At 41.6% G+C, this 20390-nt stretch overlaps 1 protein-coding gene across 1 annotated transcript; it reads left to right on the top strand.

The window, feature by feature from the left end:
- Positions 1-6201: 6201 nt before the first annotated feature.
- MAGEL2 (MAGE family member L2) lies at positions 6202-9972 on the top strand. The gene has a single exon (XM_025919987.2). It carries the CDS (start codon positions 6353-6355, stop codon positions 9911-9913), a length of 3561 nt encoding a protein of 1186 aa, XP_025775772.1. The 5' UTR covers positions 6202-6352; the 3' UTR covers positions 9914-9972.
- The last annotated feature ends 10418 nt before the right edge of the window (positions 9973-20390 follow it).

Raw genomic sequence — 20390 nt, forward strand, 5'->3', positions numbered from 1 at the left:
ACTTGGAAGTTAACAAGATGTCCTATTATAGGTGATAAACAAACCATGGAAAATCTATAAAGTGGCATATTATACCACAATAAAAATGAGTAATGTACACATGGATGTTTTTAATAGCTTTTTCCATATTTTCCAAGTCTTGGAAGAAACCAAGATAGATACGTGAATAGACAAACTGTCATACATCCGGACAATGGAATATTATTCAAAACTAACAATGAAATAAGCTAGTAAGCCATTAAAAGACATGGAGAAATCTTAAATGCATATTAGTAAATGAAAGAAGTCAATCAGAAAAGTTTACATACTGTAAAGTAAGTGACATTCTGGAAAAAGCAAAATTATGGTGACATTAAAAAAAAAATCAGTGTTTGCCAGGCATTTGGAGCAAGAAGGGTGAATAGGCACCACAAGAGGATTTTTAGGGTAGTGAAATTATTCTGTGATTATGTTATAATGGTGGATTAATGCCATATATATATCAAACCCCACGGGTTGTACAACTCCAAGAGAGAACCTTAAACTATAGACTTTAGATGATATTGATGTGTCAATGTAGGTTCATGGATTGTAACAAATATAACACTCAGATGCAAAGATATTGATAGCAGGGAAAGTTGTGGGTATATGTGTGAGAGGAGCATGAGATATATAGGAACTCTCAATTCTTCCCCTCAATTTTTTTTTTTTTTTTGTAAACCTACAACTGCTCTAAAAATAGCTTATTGGGGCACCTGGGTGGCTCAGTCGGTTGAACATCCAACTTCAGCTCAGGTCATGATCTCACAGTTCATGAGTTCAAGCCCCACATTGGGCTCATTGCTGTCAGCACAGTGCCCACTTCAGATTCTCTGTACCTTTTTCTCTGCCCCTTCCCTGCTTGCCTTCTGTCAAAAATAAATGAAACATTAAGAAAATAATAAAACAAATAAATAAATAAAACAATAACCTATTTTTAAACAAACATACAAACAAAAATACCATGATACACCTTCCCCCCCCACACACAGGAATTCCTAGAATCAAAATGGCCAATCATGTCAATTTTGACAAGGACATGGAGCACCTGGAATCTCATACGTTGCAAATAGGAGTGTAAAATTTTACAATCATGATTTCACATCCACTCGAATAAACAAAATAAAAAAAGACTAACAACATAACATTTTGTAAAGCTGTTGAGCACCTGGAATTCTCATACATTCTGGTAGAATGTAAAATGGTCTAACTCAACCATGGAGAACTGTTGCAACTTCTTATAAAGATAAGCACACATATTAACGATGTAGAACAAACTGATGGTTACTATAGGGGAGATGGGTGGAGGGATTGGTGAAATAAGTGATGGGTATTAATGAGTGCAATTATAATGAGCACTGGGTGATATATGGAATTGTTGAATCATTGTATTGTACACCTGAAACTAATATTATATTGTATGTTAACTAAACTGGAATTAGTTTTTAAAGATAATATCTACTATATTATCTTTAATGACACATCATTCAACCTGGTATTTCATTTCAATATGAAAATTCTTTCTCAAAAAATAATTTTAGGGATGCCTGGGTGGTTCCCTGAAGAGTCCGACTCTTGATTTCAACTCAGGTCATGATCCCAGGTTTGTGGGATTGAGCCCTATGTCTGGCTCCATGTTGAGTGTGGAGCTTCCTTAAGGCATGTGCTCTCTCTCTCTCTCTCTCCCCCTCTCTCCCATTCATGTTCTCTCTATAAATATAACATAATAAGAAAATAGTTAAAATAATTTTCAATGCATCCTTTTTTTCATACTAGCCCCAAATTGTAAATATCTGAAATGTCGACAGATGATTGATAAATAAATAGATTAACAGGTACAGCATAAGTAAAATGAAATTCTATTTATCATTAAACAAATAGCAAACTTCTGATGCAGCCAACAACTTGTTTAAAACTTTTTTAAAAAAATGAATCTCCATACAAAAATAGTATATACTGTACTGATTCCATTTACATGAAATTTGAGAACAGGCAAAACTGATATATGGTGAGAGAAATCAGAAAGTGGTTGCCTTTGGACATAGAGGAATTGACTAGAAAACGACACGTTGGACATTTATTTGGTAAAGAAAATGTTCTTTATTTTGTTTTGAGAGATGATTACTCCATGACAAAGGTTACTAAACAGAATACTTTAGATATATGCACATCTTTTTATTCTAATTATATCTAAAATTTAAATGTATATAAATATATATTTGTTGCTAAAAGCCAACATTCTTAGCCATTACACAGGTTACTATTATTTTTTCAATTACCAGTGTAATGGCTAAGAATGTTGGCTTTTGGCAACAAATAGTCAGGCTTTAATTTCAGATTCTGCAATATATTGCCATATCTGTGACAAATTACTTACCATCATAAGCCTCAATTTCTTGACGTATACAATGGGCCCAAACACTTGAGGATTTTGTGATGAATATATTACAATGGTATTTGACCACATAATAAGCATTCAATAAATAGCAGTTATGCAATTTTAATGAACTCTGTGCAATTCTTCTTTCATGCCTTGTACTTCTGATACATCCTGTTTCCTCTGCCCCTTTCAGCACTCAGTCTGTCTATTTGGAGAACACTCATTAAGTTCCAACAGCTTTGGGTTTGTTTGTTTATTTGTTTGCTTTTCTTTTCATTGCTACTTCCATAATTACACCCCCCCATGCTTCAAGTATAAATGACTACTCATTTCTTTGCATCTATGACCATTATGAGTTTTAAACAATGCAAACAGTAACACTTTATTCACTAAAATACTATGTTAATATCTATAGATGCTATGTATGTGTCTATAAGATGTGGTGACAGATTTTTCTCTGCAGCATTGCTCATACCACACTGCTGGGCACCTACTGAATCCTTAAAAAAAGGCATTTCATAAATAAATTATTTTGGACTTTTTGGAAATCATAAAAGATTATTTTACCCACTTATAAATATATACACTAAGTCTGAAAGCTATATAGGAGTGAAATATAGGTACTTCTTGTGCTAATCTTACACTTTTATCAAAGAACTTTTTACTGATCACTCAGGATGAACAGGGTATACAAGAGTGAACAAAACAAAGCTCTTGTCTACATGGAGGCTCTATTCTTGCGGTGAGCCAGATAATAAATAAATATAAAAAAAATTAATTTTTGTATGACTCATGATTTTCCTACTTCTATTTGTCTATTCTCAGTTCTCCTTCCACCAGTTTTTTTTTCAATTACTTCTGTTATCCTTTCATTACATACTTATGAAAATATGGAAAGTCCTGTATAATTACAAGACAGACATCTACATCCCATGAATGCTTTGTATATATTTGTCTTTTGCTTTCTAAGCACCTTGGATTTTTTTTTAATGTTTTTATTTATTTTTGAGGGAAAGAAAGAGAGAGAGAGAGGCAGGGGAATGCAGAGGATCTGAAGCAGGCTCTGTGCTGAGAGCAGAGAGCCTGATGTGGGGCTCGAACTCATGAACCACGACATCATGACCTGAGCCAAAGTCAGATGCTTGACCGACTGTGCCACCCAGGTGCCCCTCACCTTGGGTTTTTAAACTGTCTCATGGGGAAGCTAGGAAAAGAAATTTTGCTAATACTTGGCTCAGAGGCATAGAAGTGGAAGAATATACACACAGAATGGTTGTAGGGCTTCAGGATGCTCAAAGATCCCATAATGAGAAGGCATGTTTTAGGAGACCTATTTAAACCTTGTAGTCCAAATTACCCACTGTACTCAGGACAGTATTGGGCTTTGCTGTTATTAAAGCAGTTTGTCTTCACAAAAGAGTTGTATGTTACTTGATTTCTCAGGTGTATTTGATGTTGGGAGTAGATCATTTGTGAGTAGCTAGGCTGTCAAGTGGCCTGGATCTGAGAGCACTGATGGTCCAAAATAGGCAGATTTTCCAGAGAAAAATAAGCCCATTTCATCTGCCATTACTGGCCCCTTGAGAATCACTATATACTTATAGTCACACTTTTCTCTACCAGTTAAAAAATGTTACAAGGAGTCATACTGGTGCTAATGTACAACTTGACTACTTTCCATTTATAATGACATAATTTTTGTTTGTTTGTTTGTTTAGTTCCCATTACCTCTTTTTTTCATTTATGTATCACCTTTAGGCATAAACTGGGCCCCCTTTTACATAATGAATTTAGTGGGAGTTGATATTGAGCGGTGATGCTATTCATTGAGCACCAATCAGTGAGAACAACTGAACCCTGTTAGCAGCCATTGATTGTGTAGAATGTCCCAAAGCATGGTGGACTGAAGGTTAAATATGCCATAATCCTGAAAAAAAAATTGGTTAGTAAAAGAACTTAATCTCTCAGAAATTTATACATTTTAATTAGAGGAGGAGCAAGTATGCTTTTTTGAGGGTATAAATGTCATAGACTGAAACATGAACTCAATATCCCAAAGTTTTTCATAGACAGTAGCTGTCATGTGGCAGAATTGGTGATAGGGGAACACCAAGGTTATATGCCTAGCTGGTCCCTCTAAAGTGATTCTAAACCCTACCAAAATGAGAAGTCTTATATGGACTATTAGTGCACAAGAAGGACCTGGAAGCCATGAAGTATGGTGGCATCCATTCTGTAGAAGCAGCTTTGTGGGTATATATGGGAATTACATATTAGGCACCATGAAAGAGTTGCTTGTCTTTGAAAAGGAAGATGTTCCTGGGGATAATAAATGATCCCTCATCCTTTCAGTTACCAGAAAATAAAACCCTGAAACCTCCCTCTTAAATTATTCCTTCACTATTTAAGGCAATTATAACCTTGGGAGTGTGTTTATGTCTTGATTGGGATTCATAAATTACCAAATTTGAAGAACATTGGCTAAGGGTACTTCAGGAGGAGTAGGGTATAGCCTTCATCATTCTCTTCTGCCCCCTTGTGGTATCATTCATGTTTTTTGTCACTCTGGACTCCTGCCCTAGGTGAAAGCAGTCTCTTCTAAACTAAACATCCTTACTATTTATCATTTTGTGTATTCCCATAAAACTATCCAACTAGAAGTGAGACTATCACTTCCTTTCAACATGAAGTAGTGTAGTGTTACCCAATAATTTTGAGGACTTCTACTTTATCTGTGTATATATCTGTCTAATTTTAAAGTGATTTTGCTCATGAGTAGATACCCCCAAAATTTCATATTTTATTCATCATCTGTTTTCCCTATATATTAGTCTTAGATCTATTTATTCACTCATTTTGCTATTTTCTAGTGCATTTTTGGCCTTCATTTTTTTCAGTTTCTTTCCTGCTCTGTAACTGATGAACAGCACCAAGAAACCCACCTCATTCTCTTGTGCCAGCCATTCCACAGGAAATTTTCCTGGTACTGAAAATGTTATCTTCCATTGATGTCTCAAGCATCTGGATTTCCATAATTTCTTTCTTTCTTTCTTTCTGTAGTCTTTGCCATCACTTTTCTCTGTTGTGTCTAAAAATGCCTGTATTCTTCAAGACACATCTCAGGAGTTTCATTCTAAATGATTTTCCTACAAACACATTCACTCCACAGTTAAGGAGTACCTTAATGCGCAGTCAAATTTTCTTTAGAATCCCAAGCCATCATACAATATTGTCTACAGAGCATCTCTCCTTGGCAGTCTCACAGCACTGCAAATGCCCATGTCCCAATCAATACTCATAAATCTCTCTTCCTATGTGCCTCCCACTGTGTCCCTAAGAGAATTAACTATACCAGCAATTTCCCTTTTTCCCAGGACAAACTTATATGCCTTCTATATCTCTTTTTATTAAATTATAGTAGCTGCCTACTATGACTCCTGAATCTCTCGTGTACATATATGCACTTTTTTTTTTTTAATCCTCCGGCTCTGATTTTGCTGTATCTGAGCTCAGACCACACCATCTCCCCCCTCATGGATGCCTTCCATGTTACCAGTGGTCTCTTCCTACTCTATACTGCAGTACAGTGATTTCTAAAACATAGATCTGTTCCTGTCACTCCTCTGTGAAAACTCATCCATGGTAAGTCTGACCAGACTACATTTGGGGACTGGACAGAGTGAGAAGGGATCTTGTGTCAGCCAGGATTTCTGGTAGACGCCCCTATGCACTATCCACTTGTGGTGGTCGGGGGCGGGGAAGGGGCGGGATTGAGCCCCCTTCCCCCCTCCTCCTTACTGCGGAAAGCTGCAGAGCTAAGGGCACTTACTTCCTATTCACCAGTCAGCAGGGAGGGATCCTCTGATCAGCCACGTAGGCATTCTCTTCTCTCTGGAGGAAAAGGCCCAGCAGCTGTCGGAGGAAAAGGCCCACCAGCTGTCAGAGCAAAGGGACATGTCGCAGCTAAGTAAGAATTTGGGTGATTCGAGTCCCCCGGCCGAGGCCCCCAAGCCTCCGGTCTATAGCCGCCCTACGGTTCTGATGCGGGCCCCGCCCGCCTCCTCTCGGGCTCCGCCAGTCCCTTGGGATCCACCTCCGATTGATTTGCAGGCTTCACTGGCCGCTTGGCAGGCACCTCAGCCTGCTTGGGAGGCCCCACAGGGCCAGCCGCCTACCCCAGTGGCTCAGATGGCCCAACCTCCGGCCCTGGGGGGCCCGATGGTCCAGGCTCCCCCTCTGGGAGGCCCGATGGGCAAGCCTCCGACTCCCGGAGTCCTGATGATCCATCCTCCCCCTCCGGGAACCCCGATGGCCCAGCCTCCGACTCCGGGAGTCCTGATGATGCATCCTTCAGCTCCCGGAGCCCCGATGGCCCATCCTCCCCCTCCGGGCACCCCAATGGCCCATCCTCCCCCTCCGGGAACCCCAATGGCCCATCCTCCCCCTCCGGGGACCCCGATGGCCCATCCTCCCCCTCCGGGGACCCCGATGGTTCATCCTCCCCCTCCGGGGACACCGATGGCGCATCCTCCCCCTCCGGGGACACCGATGGCTCACCCTCCCCCTCCGGGGACACCGATGGCCCATCCTCCCCCTCCGGGGACCCCGATGGCCCAGCCTCCGACTCCAGGAGTCCTGATGGCCCAGCCTCTGACTCCGGGAGTCCTGATGGTCCAGCCTCCTGCTCCGGGAGCCCCGATGGCTCAGCCTCCGCCCCCGGCAGCCTTGATTGCCCAGCCTCCGCCTCCAGGAGCCCCGATGGCCAAGCCTCCTGGTCCCGGAGTCCTGATGATTCATCCTCCAGGTTCGAGAGCTCCGATCACGCAGCCTGCAGCTTCAGGAACCCCGATGGCACAGCCGACAGCCCCACCTGCACAGCAGCCTCTGGCGTCCTGGGCCCCACAGGCTCAGCCTCTGATTCTGCAAATCCAGTCTCAGGTTATAAGGGCTCCTCCGCAGGTTCCCCAGGGCCCACAGGCCCCGCAGGCGCAGCTGGCCACACCCCCGGGCTGGCAGGCCACCTCGCCGGGCTGGCAAGCCCCGCCACAAGGCTGGCAAGCCACACCTCTGGCTTGGCAGGCCACGCAGGTCACCTGGCAGGCTCCGACAATTACCTGGCAGGCACCACCTGTGCGCCAGGGCCCACCGCCCATCCGGCCGGGCCCACCGCCCATCCGGCCGGGTCCCCCGCCAGTGCGCCAGGCTCCACCCCCGATCCGCCAGGCACCACCACTGATACGCCAGGCGCCACCACCCATCCGGCCTGCCCCACAGGTCCTGGCCAGCCCACCACCGCTCTGGCAGGCCCTGCCGCCCCCGCCGCCGCTGCGGCAGGCTCCGCAGGCTAGGCTGCCCTCCACGCAGGTGCGGGCGGCGCCACAGGTGCGGGCAGCGCCACAGGTGCCCACTGCCCCACCAGCCACGCAGGTGCCCACGGCGCCTCCCGCTGGCCCGCAGGCGCCCCAGGCTGTGCTGTCGGCCCCTTTGTCGGCCCCACAGGCTACACACTGCCCGCCCATCATCTGGCAGGCCCCCAAAGGCCAAGCCCCAGTGCCACATGAGCTGCCAACGTCGATGGAGTTCCAGGAAGTGCAGCAAGCCCAGGCTCTGGCCTGGCAGGCTCCTAAGGCTCCTGGGCAGTTCTGGCAGCCTGTGCCCACCCAGGAGGCCCAGAGGCAGGGCCCACCACTGGTTCAGATGGAGCAGCCCTTTCAGGGGGTCCCGGCCTCCCAAAAGGCCCTCCAAATCCAGCTACCCACCCAGCAGGCCCAGCCCTCGGGCCCGCAAGCAGAGCTGCCCACCTTGCAACTCCAGCCCTCCTGGCAAGGCCCCCCTACAGCCTTGCAGGGCCAGCCCGGAGCTCCCATAGCGGCAGCAAATTTTCCCATGGGCTCCGCTAAATCACTGATGACTCCATCGGGAGAATCCAGGGCCTCTTCAATTGAACGCAGGACCTCTTCGAAGGAACGCAGGACCTCTTCAAAGGAACGCAGGGCCCCTTCGAAGGATCGCATGATCTTCGCTGCCACTTTTTGTGCTCCAAAGGCAGTGTCAGCTGCCCGAGCACACCTGCCGACTGCCTGGAAAAACTTGCCTGCCACATCGGAGAACTTCACTGCCACTTCAAGAGTCTTTCCAACTACCTCCCGGTTCCAGCCTGCCTCTTCTAATGCCTTTCAGGGCCCATCTGCCCCCTCAGAGACCCCGAAGTCACTGCCACTTGCTCTGCAAGATCCATTTGCCTGTGTGGAGGCCCTGCCTGCAGTTCCATGGGTTCCACAGCCCAATGTGAATGCTTCAAAAGCATCCCAGGCAGTGCCTACCATCCTGATGGCTACGGCAGCTGCCCCCAAGGCAATGGCCACCATTCAAGAGGCCTCGAAAACCTCTGCTGAGCCTCCACGTCGCTCTGGCAAAGCTACCCGGAAGAAGAAACATCTGAATACCGAAGAGGACAGCAGTGGCCAAATGCTGGCCCTGCGTGACTGGCAGGCACCAAGACCCTGGGAAAATCTGAACTTGAATGACTGGGAGATTGAAAACCCTATCCAGGTCCTGGGTGACTGGGAGGGCCCAAGTACCTCCCGCGGCCTAAGTGGCTGGGAGGGCCCTAGTACCTCCAGGATCCTGAGTGGATGGGAAGGGCCCAGCACAACTTGGGCTCTGAGTGCCTGGGAGGGCCCAAGCACTTCGAGGGCCCTGGGTCTCTGGGAAAGCCCAGGTAGCCCTCAGCCCTTGATTATCTCTGAGTTCACCAATCTCTCTCAGGGATTTGGTGCCACCCAGAATGACCCCAGGTTGGAGACTCAGCCATTGTCTCCCTTGGATGAGAGAGCAAATGCATTGGTGCAGTTCCTCTTGGTCAAGGACCAAGCCAAGGTGCCCATCAAGCGCTCAGAGATGGTGAAATTCATCATTCGTGAATATAAAGATGAGTGCTTGGATATCATTAACCGTGCCAACAATAAGCTAGAGTGTGTCTTTGGTTATCAATTGAAAGAAATTGATCCTGAAAACCACTCTTACATTATCATCAACAAGCTGGGGCACCATAAGGGTGAACCAGTGGCATCCTACTTAGACAGGCCCAAGTTAGGCCTTCTTATGGTGGTCCTGAGTCTCATCTTTATGAAAGGCAATTGTGTCAGGGAGAACATGATCTTTAATTTTCTGTACAGGTTAGGCTTGGATGTCCGAGAGACACATGCTCTCTTCGGAAATACAAAGAAGCTCATCACCGAAGTGTTTGTAAGGCAGAAGTACCTAGAGTACAGGCGAATACCCTATACAGAGCCAGCAGAATATGAGTTCCTCTGGGGCCCCCGAGCATTCCTAGAAACCAGCAAGATGCTTGTTTTGAGGTTTTTGGCCAAGCTCCATAAGAGAGATCCACGGTGCTGGCCTTTCCAGTACTTTGAAGCACTGGCAGAGTGTGAATCTGAAGATTTGGATGAGGATGAGCCCGGATCTGGTGATAATGCTGGTGACCCCACCAGCAGTTCCCCTCCCCGCTAATGTGGTTCCATCCGCAGATATCTCATTCCTTTGGGTCCCTGGCCAGAGGCCGCTGACAGGGGGGCAGGGTGGGGGGGGGTGGGGGGGTGTTTTGTTTCTGGTGTTTATGTTCCAGTTCTATGTGTGTAAGTTTGGATTTCAATTTGGTTCAACTTGATATCTGCCAAAGCTTTGTACATTTTCATGTGGTGTTGATTTCAATTGGCTACTGTTCTATTTGGTATTTTGGCATCTGTATTTTTAAGTGAGATCTGTGATTCTCTGTTTTGTGTTATAATTGTTATGTTTTGGTATCAGAGTTGTGCTGGCTTGTGAAATGAATTGAGAAGCTATCCATCTCATTCTGGTACAGATTATGTAGTATTGAAATAGGCTGTTCTTTGAACATTAAAATGACTCATCAGTAAAAGCTGTCTGCAGAAAAATAAATATCTATATCTATATATATAAATATACTTTCAGCATAACATGCAAGTGTTTGTCTTTATTCTAATTTCTACTCTAGATGGTGGGAGCCCAGTTTTACCATACTCTCTGAATAGACCTGAACATCAAGAGCACTACCGGTGATAGTAGTAACCACAGTGATGAAACTTTCTCAAGGACACTGCTGCATTTATCACAATAATGCAGTGATTTATGTTGTGAGATGAAATGTAAGATTTCCTTAATTCAGGAGTAAAACTTCACAAGTCAGTGAGGTTGAATCAGAAATAGGTTGTATACCTCATCTGATTTAATCCTTACAATAGTCTTTTAAAGTAGGCGTCATTCCCATTTTATAGGTAAGTATCTAAGACTCCATTAGATCAATTAAATGGCACAGTTTACTTAAATTGTAATTTGAAGCAGACTTTTTTCCTTAAGGTTAATGTGGGAAAAGAAGATCATCTTCCTGCAGATTGCAGGTGGCAGTGGAGAGGAAAGGAGATACATAACTAGTGACATGGAGATCTAAGGGGAAGTTCCTGGTTGGGATGGGGGCATAAATCCTAACATACAAGGGAAGTCAACTGATAATGTCTGAGGTTTCTAAATCATTGTAGTGATTTAGAATCGATCCTTGGGTACAGAACCTGATGTGGGAGGGAAGGCAAGTGGGGAGTGAATCCACCTGAAAGGTGGAAAGGTGCACATGGACACACCAGAGTGGTGTATGCAAAAGGAGTTTCCTGAAGTTACTACTCTTCATGTGGACCAGAATCATCTGCACTGCTGCTACATTTACTGTCCAAAAGGATCAAGAATTTTATCCTAGAGTCCCCTTCTCTGGGTAAAGATGAAGTTCCAGATGTAAGGTAAATGGTGATAGTGGAATTCTTCTGCCACCTAGTGGTGTGCCACTGGTTCTGTCCGTTGCTCCTGCAGCGGTACAGTGCAGCCCCTGCTACAGTGCTTAACCTCATACGCTGAATACCTGGGTTTGGCTACTACTTGCTTCATAATCTTTGCCCATAATTTTACTGGCATATGTGCCCAAGCATGCTTTCTTTTCTCTTGTATCATAGGATAAGGTGAAATCTCTTCCTCAAGTGCAAGCCACTGGCACTTAGGAAGCTGAGCCTCTATAGTGTGAGGTGAACTTATAAAATGGAGAGTCCTTTCCCAGCACACACAGAGTTGAGCTTCCTAGGGTGACTGACCCCATTACAGGACTTGCTTGGCTATAGGGTATCTTTGGCAAGTTGTCCAAGTGGCTAGATTTTCCAGAAATTCAGAGGAAGTTTCTTGTAAACTCCTCGGGTCAGTGGTACTGTGTTTCTGCCCCAAATCAATCTTTACTTATTTTGAGGACAGCACCTAATGCCCACTGAAGGCAACAGCACTGCCCCAGCTGAGAACTATGCCCAAAAGAAGATTTTATGATATAGTAAAGTGTCCCATTGATTTAGTTATTTCTTGTTTGTTTTTAGTTCATGTATTATTTTTTCTATAGTTTTCTCCAAATCATTTACTCATGGGTGCTTGAGTAAGTTGCTCTTGGTGAAGCAAAGCCACAATCCTCCATCTCATTTATCTCATATCTGATGTAAAACAAATAACCTTATTTAACTAATGCCAAGGGCTTAAGACCTGAGTTGCTTTAAATGGTAATGAGATATGAATTATAAGAATAATGAATTTTTAACTACAAATAACATAATTAGCCAAATATTCAATGGAAAAGTTAAAGAACAGCTGACATTATAAAGTAAGAAGGCAGAAAACAAAATTCTGGGAATACATGAAAATACAGGGTAAGAAGCAGTAAGAACAAATTTAAAACCCATTTATTTGAAAGTTCTAAAATGTAGATAAATGTAGTACAAAGCTGTTGATGGTAAAATGGATAAAAAAATAAAACCTTTGTAAATAAATGGGCAAAAGGTATCAGATAACAAAAAAAAAAAGAACGAAAGAAAAGAAAATGAAATGCACGTGGCAAATAACACTGAAAAGTATTCCACCTCCATTAATATCTAAAAACAGAAATATTAGCTCAGCATTCCAGTTTTCATTCATTAAATTGGCATGGAATAAAATAAAAGCCCATGGAACACCCAATGTACACAAAGTTGTTATGAAACTGACACCTTCATTATACACTACTGATGAAAGTATAAATTACTATAATTTACCCAGAAATAAATTCAGCTAACTGCAACTTCAAGAGGTTTAAAACTACATATACTATCTTACCTACAAATTCCTCATATGGAAATAATCTGCAGGAGGGGCAAAGAGTTCCTCACAAAAAGAACTGCTTATGTAAGGAAGACTTAGGATATGGACTTGCCTTCTCCCCATACATCCATACAAGCATTAAGGTGGTATATTGAGTTTTCTGCCGAAAAGATCAAATGTTTCCTCAGGAAACAACTTGAAGTTTGTTCCAACACAAAATTATGTGCTCTGGAGCAGTGGCATGACAATCTCTACTTGAAACAGTTTAAAGTAGGTGCTAATAGACTCTCAACAAAGCCATAAACCAATCTCAATAAAAGTCATTTCACATTAAACTATATGACCAAATTGAGTGCACAGTTGTATAGGATTATAAGCAAACTGACATATTAAGATATTTACTTAAAAATGATTACCTGAATTTTGGAATGACGTTACTCTAAGCCATGCCTCCTGATAGCCATAAAGACAAAGGTCAGTTGCTTGTCAAAGCCATCCATAAATCAATAATGTCAGCAAACAAGAATTAATAACTGTGGCTATGATGGATGGAGCACTTCCAAGGGCCCTTATGGCCTCTACTGGACATCGAGCCCACTTGTTAATTTACCTTCAGAGTTACAAGCACAGCCACAACTCATGCTACTTTCTTATTTACTGTCATAATATTTGAAAGAATATAGGATTATTCCTGACAGTCTTGCATCTGTTGCCAAAGCTAAAATCTGGGCATCTCCCTCATATGATCAGTCATACTGCCATGCCAGTTTTACCATCTTGTATAGTCAGTGTTTTCCCTTCTCTCCATTCCTGTGGCCATTGTTGCTTCCCTGAACTTAGAAGCTGCTACTGGCATGGTCTCTACCTTCAGTAATTCCCCTCACACAAATTACTACATTGTTTGCCCAGATCATAATGTTTTACTTGGTGTAAAGCAGTTGATGGCTTCCAATTTTCCTAGGATTTCGATGCAGCCCTCCCTAGCTCACTTTTCTCATCCTAAGGGTCAAGGAGCAGTCAGGTAGAGGTGGACTAGGGTAAATCAGGATTTACAAATGAGGTCAGGGGTCCCTCTGCTGGATGGTTCTAGAAACTCTTTAAATTCTGTATGGAAAACCTAGATGTGTCAGCAAGGATGAGAAGCCCCTGACATTTAGATCACAGACCCTTCCTGCTTACTTTTGTTCCCAACTCAGAAAGTCGTGTGGACACAGGAAATAAATTGTTAGGATAATATATCTGACTTCTCTGGAGAAAATCTCGAGGAAATGAAGCCTAGAGTGGATCCATATTTAGAGTCCAAGTCACATTTTCCTGAGTGCAAGCAATTTAATTCTTCCAAGTCTTCCAGAGGGCTTAGTTGTGAATTCCACGAAGAGACTTATAACACCAGGAGCCCATTGGTCCAATCCCCTAATCCTTTTAGAATTTTAAAGTTATACCTGCCCTATCTGCTTAAGAGATGAAGCCCCTGGAGAGCTTCCTTCATTACCAAATAGGTAATAGGATTCCTCCTATTTGCTTAGTGGCATAGTGGAAATCATTCTGGTTGTCTCCAGGAGATGCCCTTCTCAGCCCAAATGCCTTTGCTCTGAAAGCTGCTAATCCATATCCTAGTGAGACTGGTTTTCTATACTGTCACCTGTTCAAAGTGCATTCAGCTTGAGAACCATGGTTAACAGAGAGATTGGTGTTGTCCAATCAATCAGCAATAACAACAGAAGCATTTCCTAGACCTAATAGATTTCCTGGAGTGTACTCTGTCATGGCTTATAATCTTCCCCTGAAGTAGAGCTAGCTAGCTGGAGGTTCAAAGTTGTGGAATTTGAGTGATGGCTTTGTGGCTTCTGCAAGACATCCTTAAACACATTCTGCTTTGAAATAATAGATTTACAGGAAGTAGCAAAGATTGTACAGAGCTAATGCACCTTTTATCTGTTTTTCACCAATGCTCACATCTTATGTAGTTGTAGTACAATACAAGGACATTTACATTGGTAAAATGTGTATGTATAGTTCAATGATCTTTTAACATATAGATTCTATAAACATCACTGCAATTAGCATACAGATCTATTTCTTAACCACAAGATTTCTCATGCTACCCCTTTATCTCCCACCATCCCTAAACCCTAGTCATCACTACTCTGCTCTTTATCTCCATAATTTTGTCAGTTTGATAATGTTATATAAATTGAATTATATCTTTGAGACTGGCATTTTTTCACTCACTATAATGCTATTATATCCATCCAAGACTGTTGCATGTTTCAATAGTTCATTCCTTTTTAATATTGATAAAATGTTTATTTATGAAGGACATTTGGGTTGTTTCCAGTTTTGAGCTACTACAAAGTTACTATGAACATTCATGGACAGGATTTTTTATGGACATAAATTTTCATTTATCTGGGATAAATGCTCATGGATGAAGTTGCTGAGTTGCATGGTTAGTGCATGTTTACTCTTTGAAATAAACTACCATACTATTTTCCAGAAATACTGTACCATTTTATATCTCCACCAGCAATGTATGAGACATCCAGTTTCTATGCCTTCTCACCAACAATGATAGTGGCTATATATGACTATCATATATATATTGGTTGTCAAATGATCCTTTATTGAAATATTTTCCTTTGTAGTTATCAACTAGCTGGGCATTTCATTGTAACACTATTGATGTCATCTATCATGTCATGAGGGTGGTGGCCATCAACATTGCAGCCCGTAGATTGGGTAGTCTCTTGAATCCCTTTAATAGTTCCAGAGAGTTCTCTGGCTAAATATCAGTGCCATATCTATCAGGCAATATGGAACATCTCTTCAAAAGTGATATTTACACCATGCTTAACCATGGTGTAAATATGCTTAACCATTTACACCATGTTTTTCTGCTTCTATCTATCTCTCGGTGGTTCCTGGAGGGGTTTGATAATCAGGGCAGAAGCAGAAGGTACCACTTCAATCTGGGCCTGTCTGTTCTGAATGGTCAGTTTCACTGTAGTACCCAGACCTTTCTAATCACTGGTTGCCTTGGTGATGTCATCACCAAACTTCTTTGGATACAGGCCCGTGGGACCAATCTTTGGGGCCAGGGCAGATGTGGCACTCATTACCCAACTGTTGCACCTAAGTTATAAACTTTGATCTCGTTGAGGTTGAACATAGGCAGCATGGTGGAGGCAGATACTTTCAGATGAACTGGTTTGGGGATGACTGAAAACAGTTACACCTTCACCTCCTCTGAGCCAAAAGCCAAAAAGAGCAGCTACCATACATTTTTGATGTTTCTCTGCAATAATTAGGCTAATAGCATACATTTGCAACTTCACCATAATCATATTATTCACCAGCATGTTTCTGCAGACATATTTTGTCAGAGGAATATCAAGATTTCAGTTAATTTATTTCTATATTAACCAGTAAGTCTACAGACATATACAAAATACAATGGTGTGGTGATTAAGCAAAGCTTATATTCAGATGAGCTGTAATTCAAGAGTGATATGGTTCTGCTTCATGGGTTGACACCTTAATATTAGGGAGGGGAGATTAGTGTTACACTGTTCTAGGCAATTGCAACTAAAAAGTGAAGAGACAGATAATGTTCCTATTATCATAGAGCTTACATTACAGGGAAGAGAGATGTATAATAAACATCTTTGGAAGTGTCAGTAGTGATAGTACTGTGTTGAAACTAAACCAAGGTTAATTATAAAGAGGAACGGGGGCTCCCTATAGATATTTTGGTTAGAGAAGAGTTATGTGAGTTATGCAGTTAGTATTTAGGATTCACTCTTTCTTTCTTTCTTTCTTTCTTTCTTTCTTTCTTTCTTTCTTTCTTTCTTTCTTTCCTTTTCTTTTATTTTCTTTAAGAAAATAAAAGAAATTTAAAGATAGAATGTAGCCAGGCCACATGAAAGTCTAGGAGAATAACATTCTAAGTAGAGGAATTCGCTAGTGTGAAGGTAATAAGGAGGAGACGTTCATAGATTGGTAACAGAGTGAGTGTCAGGGTTGAATAGGCTGACATGAGGTGGCAGATATAAAAATATAAACTCAAAGCATGTCAACAAAGTTCCAATACCTTGATATCTTTTCCATTTAATTCCACTGAATATACCTAATACCTTTTACATTGAGTTTAATCTGTGCCCACAGATTTCTATCTAAAATAGACAATGACAGGTACTATATCCACTTGTACTTCCATTTTTGTAGCCACATTATCCTACCTCTTATTTCCTAATTCATAATTAAAACAGAGTGTGATTATTAACATAGGGTACATCAAAGGTTAAAAATATTCCATGCAGGTATTGGAAAGCCAGAGTCACATTTTATTTATAAAGTACCAGGCACACACTCTGGTAAGTTTTATATAGGGGCGCCATTAAAAAAAAATTAGGTATAACCAGTCAGACTCAAACTCCATTCTTTCCTATATCACATTAGTAAGAAATTTATAAAGCAAATGTGTAGAGGGCTCTACTGTTTGTCATTTCTACCCTCTCCCCTTGACACAATCTTTTCCCTGCTGGCAGACACTTGGTTTTGTTAGGATGTTCATTCTACCATGAACTTATGTAAGGTGATTCTTTTCCCCAATCCAGGATTAGTTTAAACCAATCATATTAATTCAAATATCACTCTCCATTCAGGGACCTGAGACAAAGTCTGGTTGGAGGTATTCAGAAATATTTTCCCCCATAATAAAAGAAGATGTTTTTAAAGATTATAAAATAGCTTGCTTCGGCTCTGGAACCTATAATATCTGCATGGACTTCTTCCTGGAACTATTCTAGTTATCATATAATTATCATATAATCATTAAAGAAACATCAACAACATGCTAAGGAGCATAGGTTTCAAATATATAAAACATCCATGACTTTGGTGATATGGTTGACCCACTGTATCAACAGATACATGTAGGGCATTTTTTAAAAAAATAAATAAAACCACTTTTAGTTGGGGTTTCTTTTACCTACAGTCCCAAGCATCTGAATTGATACCAAGTATTTCACAGTAAGATTTGGGCAACAAGTTACATGTTCTCCCCAAGTAGCCATAGACTCAAGATTTCATGCATCAGTCATGTTTCTTTGACAATACTATTTTTGGTAGAGTTTCAATGCCAGGTAGATGCTTTGGAGGATCAGTAACCTTAAATTATGATAAACCTCTATTAACTTCTGAATCACTATTAACTTGCAGCTTTTGTTTCTCTATATGGCCGTGGGCCTCAAATGATTAGTGGTTAAAACAGGTGTAAGCATTCACATATAACATTTTTTTTGTACCTCCACTTGGTAAGGCATCTAACCTGGGAGTGAACCATACATGCTCCATTGCAACTTTGTACAACTTCATCTTGTACTGATAATATTTCGTACAGGAGGATATCAACAGCCACTGAGTTTCCTACTGTAGAGCTGTGTACCCATGCTTTCTGTCATGGTCTTCAAGGGCACACTCAGAGTTCTGGCACTGAGTTACTGAGTCCAAACCCCAACCTTAAGGCACATTCCCCATTCTAGCTATTGCAGGATATGATAGTGGGAGCTTCTGTAGCTGTGGGCCATCCTGTTATCAATGACAGGCAGATAGCTTGGGAGATTCCCACTGCCAGAGAAATGTGGCTTTGAAAATCTGAAGATGGTAGAAAATCAAGGAAAATATTGGTAGCTTACACATGTCAAAAAATTCACAAGTATTCCAAAATTCTGTGACTCTCAAACTCATTTTCTCAGGAAATTTTCATTGCACATGTATTACATAGCAGTATTGCATATATATTACATGATAATATATGGTAAACATTTTTCATAGATTATCACATTCAATTTTCTCAAAAACCCTGGAAGAATGGTCAACTATTCCCATTTTATAAATGAAGCTGAAGCTTCTAAGGATGTAGTAAATTTCTGAAGGTCATTCAGCTAGAGATATGAATCCATAGCCAGTTTGTATAATCTTAGAGCCAGTGTTATGAACCCAAGTGCCACTCTCCCTCTCATAATATGTGTTATGGCTGCTCACATGCTTGAGTGTGACTGTGGCTTCTCTGTAAGTGGTCTTCACATATATAGCATTACCTCTGGAGATTATTCTTTTGTGGTTCTGTCCGTGCTGTGTTTACTATTCTGGACTTCTTTGATTTGGATAACCAGCCTCATAAAGAGTTAGTGTGAGTGGTTGTCTTTTTTTTTTTTTGGGGGGGGGATACTAATACTCATAAATGTGCAAAGTAATTTGGGAACATTAGTTTGCCTCTTTATCCCATTCGCTAATTATGGGTTTATAAATAATATGCATGTTTATGGATTGCAAATGGAAACCCTCAGGAAGTTCATCCATGGAAATGAATGGGGTGAGGGTAAATGAACCAGATTCCTGCAGCTGGCCAGGGCTACCAGGGCCAGCTGGTATCATAAAAAGGATACACTGAAGGGAAATTTTTCTGGAAGTGAGTGAGAGAAGGCCTTGTTTAAGTGGATAGTAGTTTTAGAGATGGCTGCCTTAGTGTGTTGAGAGAAACTGTTGGACATACTCAAATAATTCTAGAAAAAATAGATGAGCCATATCCCTTTATGGAGTTTGTATGAGTAGTATTTATGTGGCTTAGGTTCCAAAATGAATCCAGGCCTTAGCTATCAAATCCCTGAAAGGTTAATATGGTGTTCATGTAGAGACAGATCATGCTAGTTGCATTCCTAGGATGGGGAAGCATGTAGGAAGTGTGATACTGGCCGGAATGAATTCCTATGCTCTTGGTAGCTAGGACCCACCAGAGATTTATATGTTCTAAGAGAATGCTGTGTGCTAATGCCTAGAAAGATAAAGCTTGTTAGAAGTAAAGTCCATCATCACTGGTCATTTTGAACCCTGAGATAATACATTTGTTACTCCGCTGCCATATTAAAACCCATAATCTTTGGTTAGGTATTCCTGATATCTAGAGGAGCAAAGAGATAAATTATAAAGGGAACCCAACGTCTTCAGCAATGAAGGGAAAACAGCTTGCATTCAGACAGAGAATCACATAATAAAGTTAAGAATTCCTGATCATTTCCGGATCATTTACCTCATTTCATGAGGTAAAATACATTGTCTGAAATCAAGGTTTTGTGAGAGCACATAAAAAGACTTCCTAATAATATCATACATTTGAATTCTGCTTTTAAACAACCCCTATAAATGTCATAAAAGTCAACTATTTGTTTCAGCTCTGACATGTAAAGAGCTTGGAAGTCTCATTCTTTTCCTTAAATGAAGAAAAATTTAGACAAACAGGAAATCACTGAGTTTTACTAAACCTATCAGAGAACTGAGGCTGCAGAGTAAACCAAGTAAAACTTTCTGAAATCTGGAAAGAAGATGACTCGAGGGAGATAAAAGGTACGAAATAATGCGGTAGAAATACAAGACTCCATAGACTGAAAGAAAGTCTTTACCAGAGAGCAATACAGGAAAGGAAAGTTTACTTGCCCCAGCCTCACTCCAGCCTTCCTGTGTCATCTAAGAAACAAAAAAGCTGTAGCCAACATGGGAAAGAACTCTAAAGAAATAGTCTTGGATCATAGTAGCCAAGCAAGATAGTATAGGATGGGGAAAACTATCCCTGGTTCCCTGGTGAAACACAGAGAGACTAATGAAGACCCTCAAGACATAAGCACAGTGGAGGGTCCAATGACTGAGACTTAATCAAAAGTTTAGAGAACACCACTACTCCTGACTTTACTACCATGCTAGCAAGCCTCCAGCAATAACAACAGGGGGTTAGAGCAAGAGTTACAAGATGTAGAAT

This window comes from Puma concolor, chromosome B3 (genome assembly GCF_028749965.1).
Source record: "Puma concolor isolate L17-30 chromosome B3, mPumCon1.1.hap2, whole genome shotgun sequence".
In the NCBI taxonomy this organism is placed as follows: domain Eukaryota; kingdom Metazoa; phylum Chordata; class Mammalia; order Carnivora; family Felidae; genus Puma; species Puma concolor.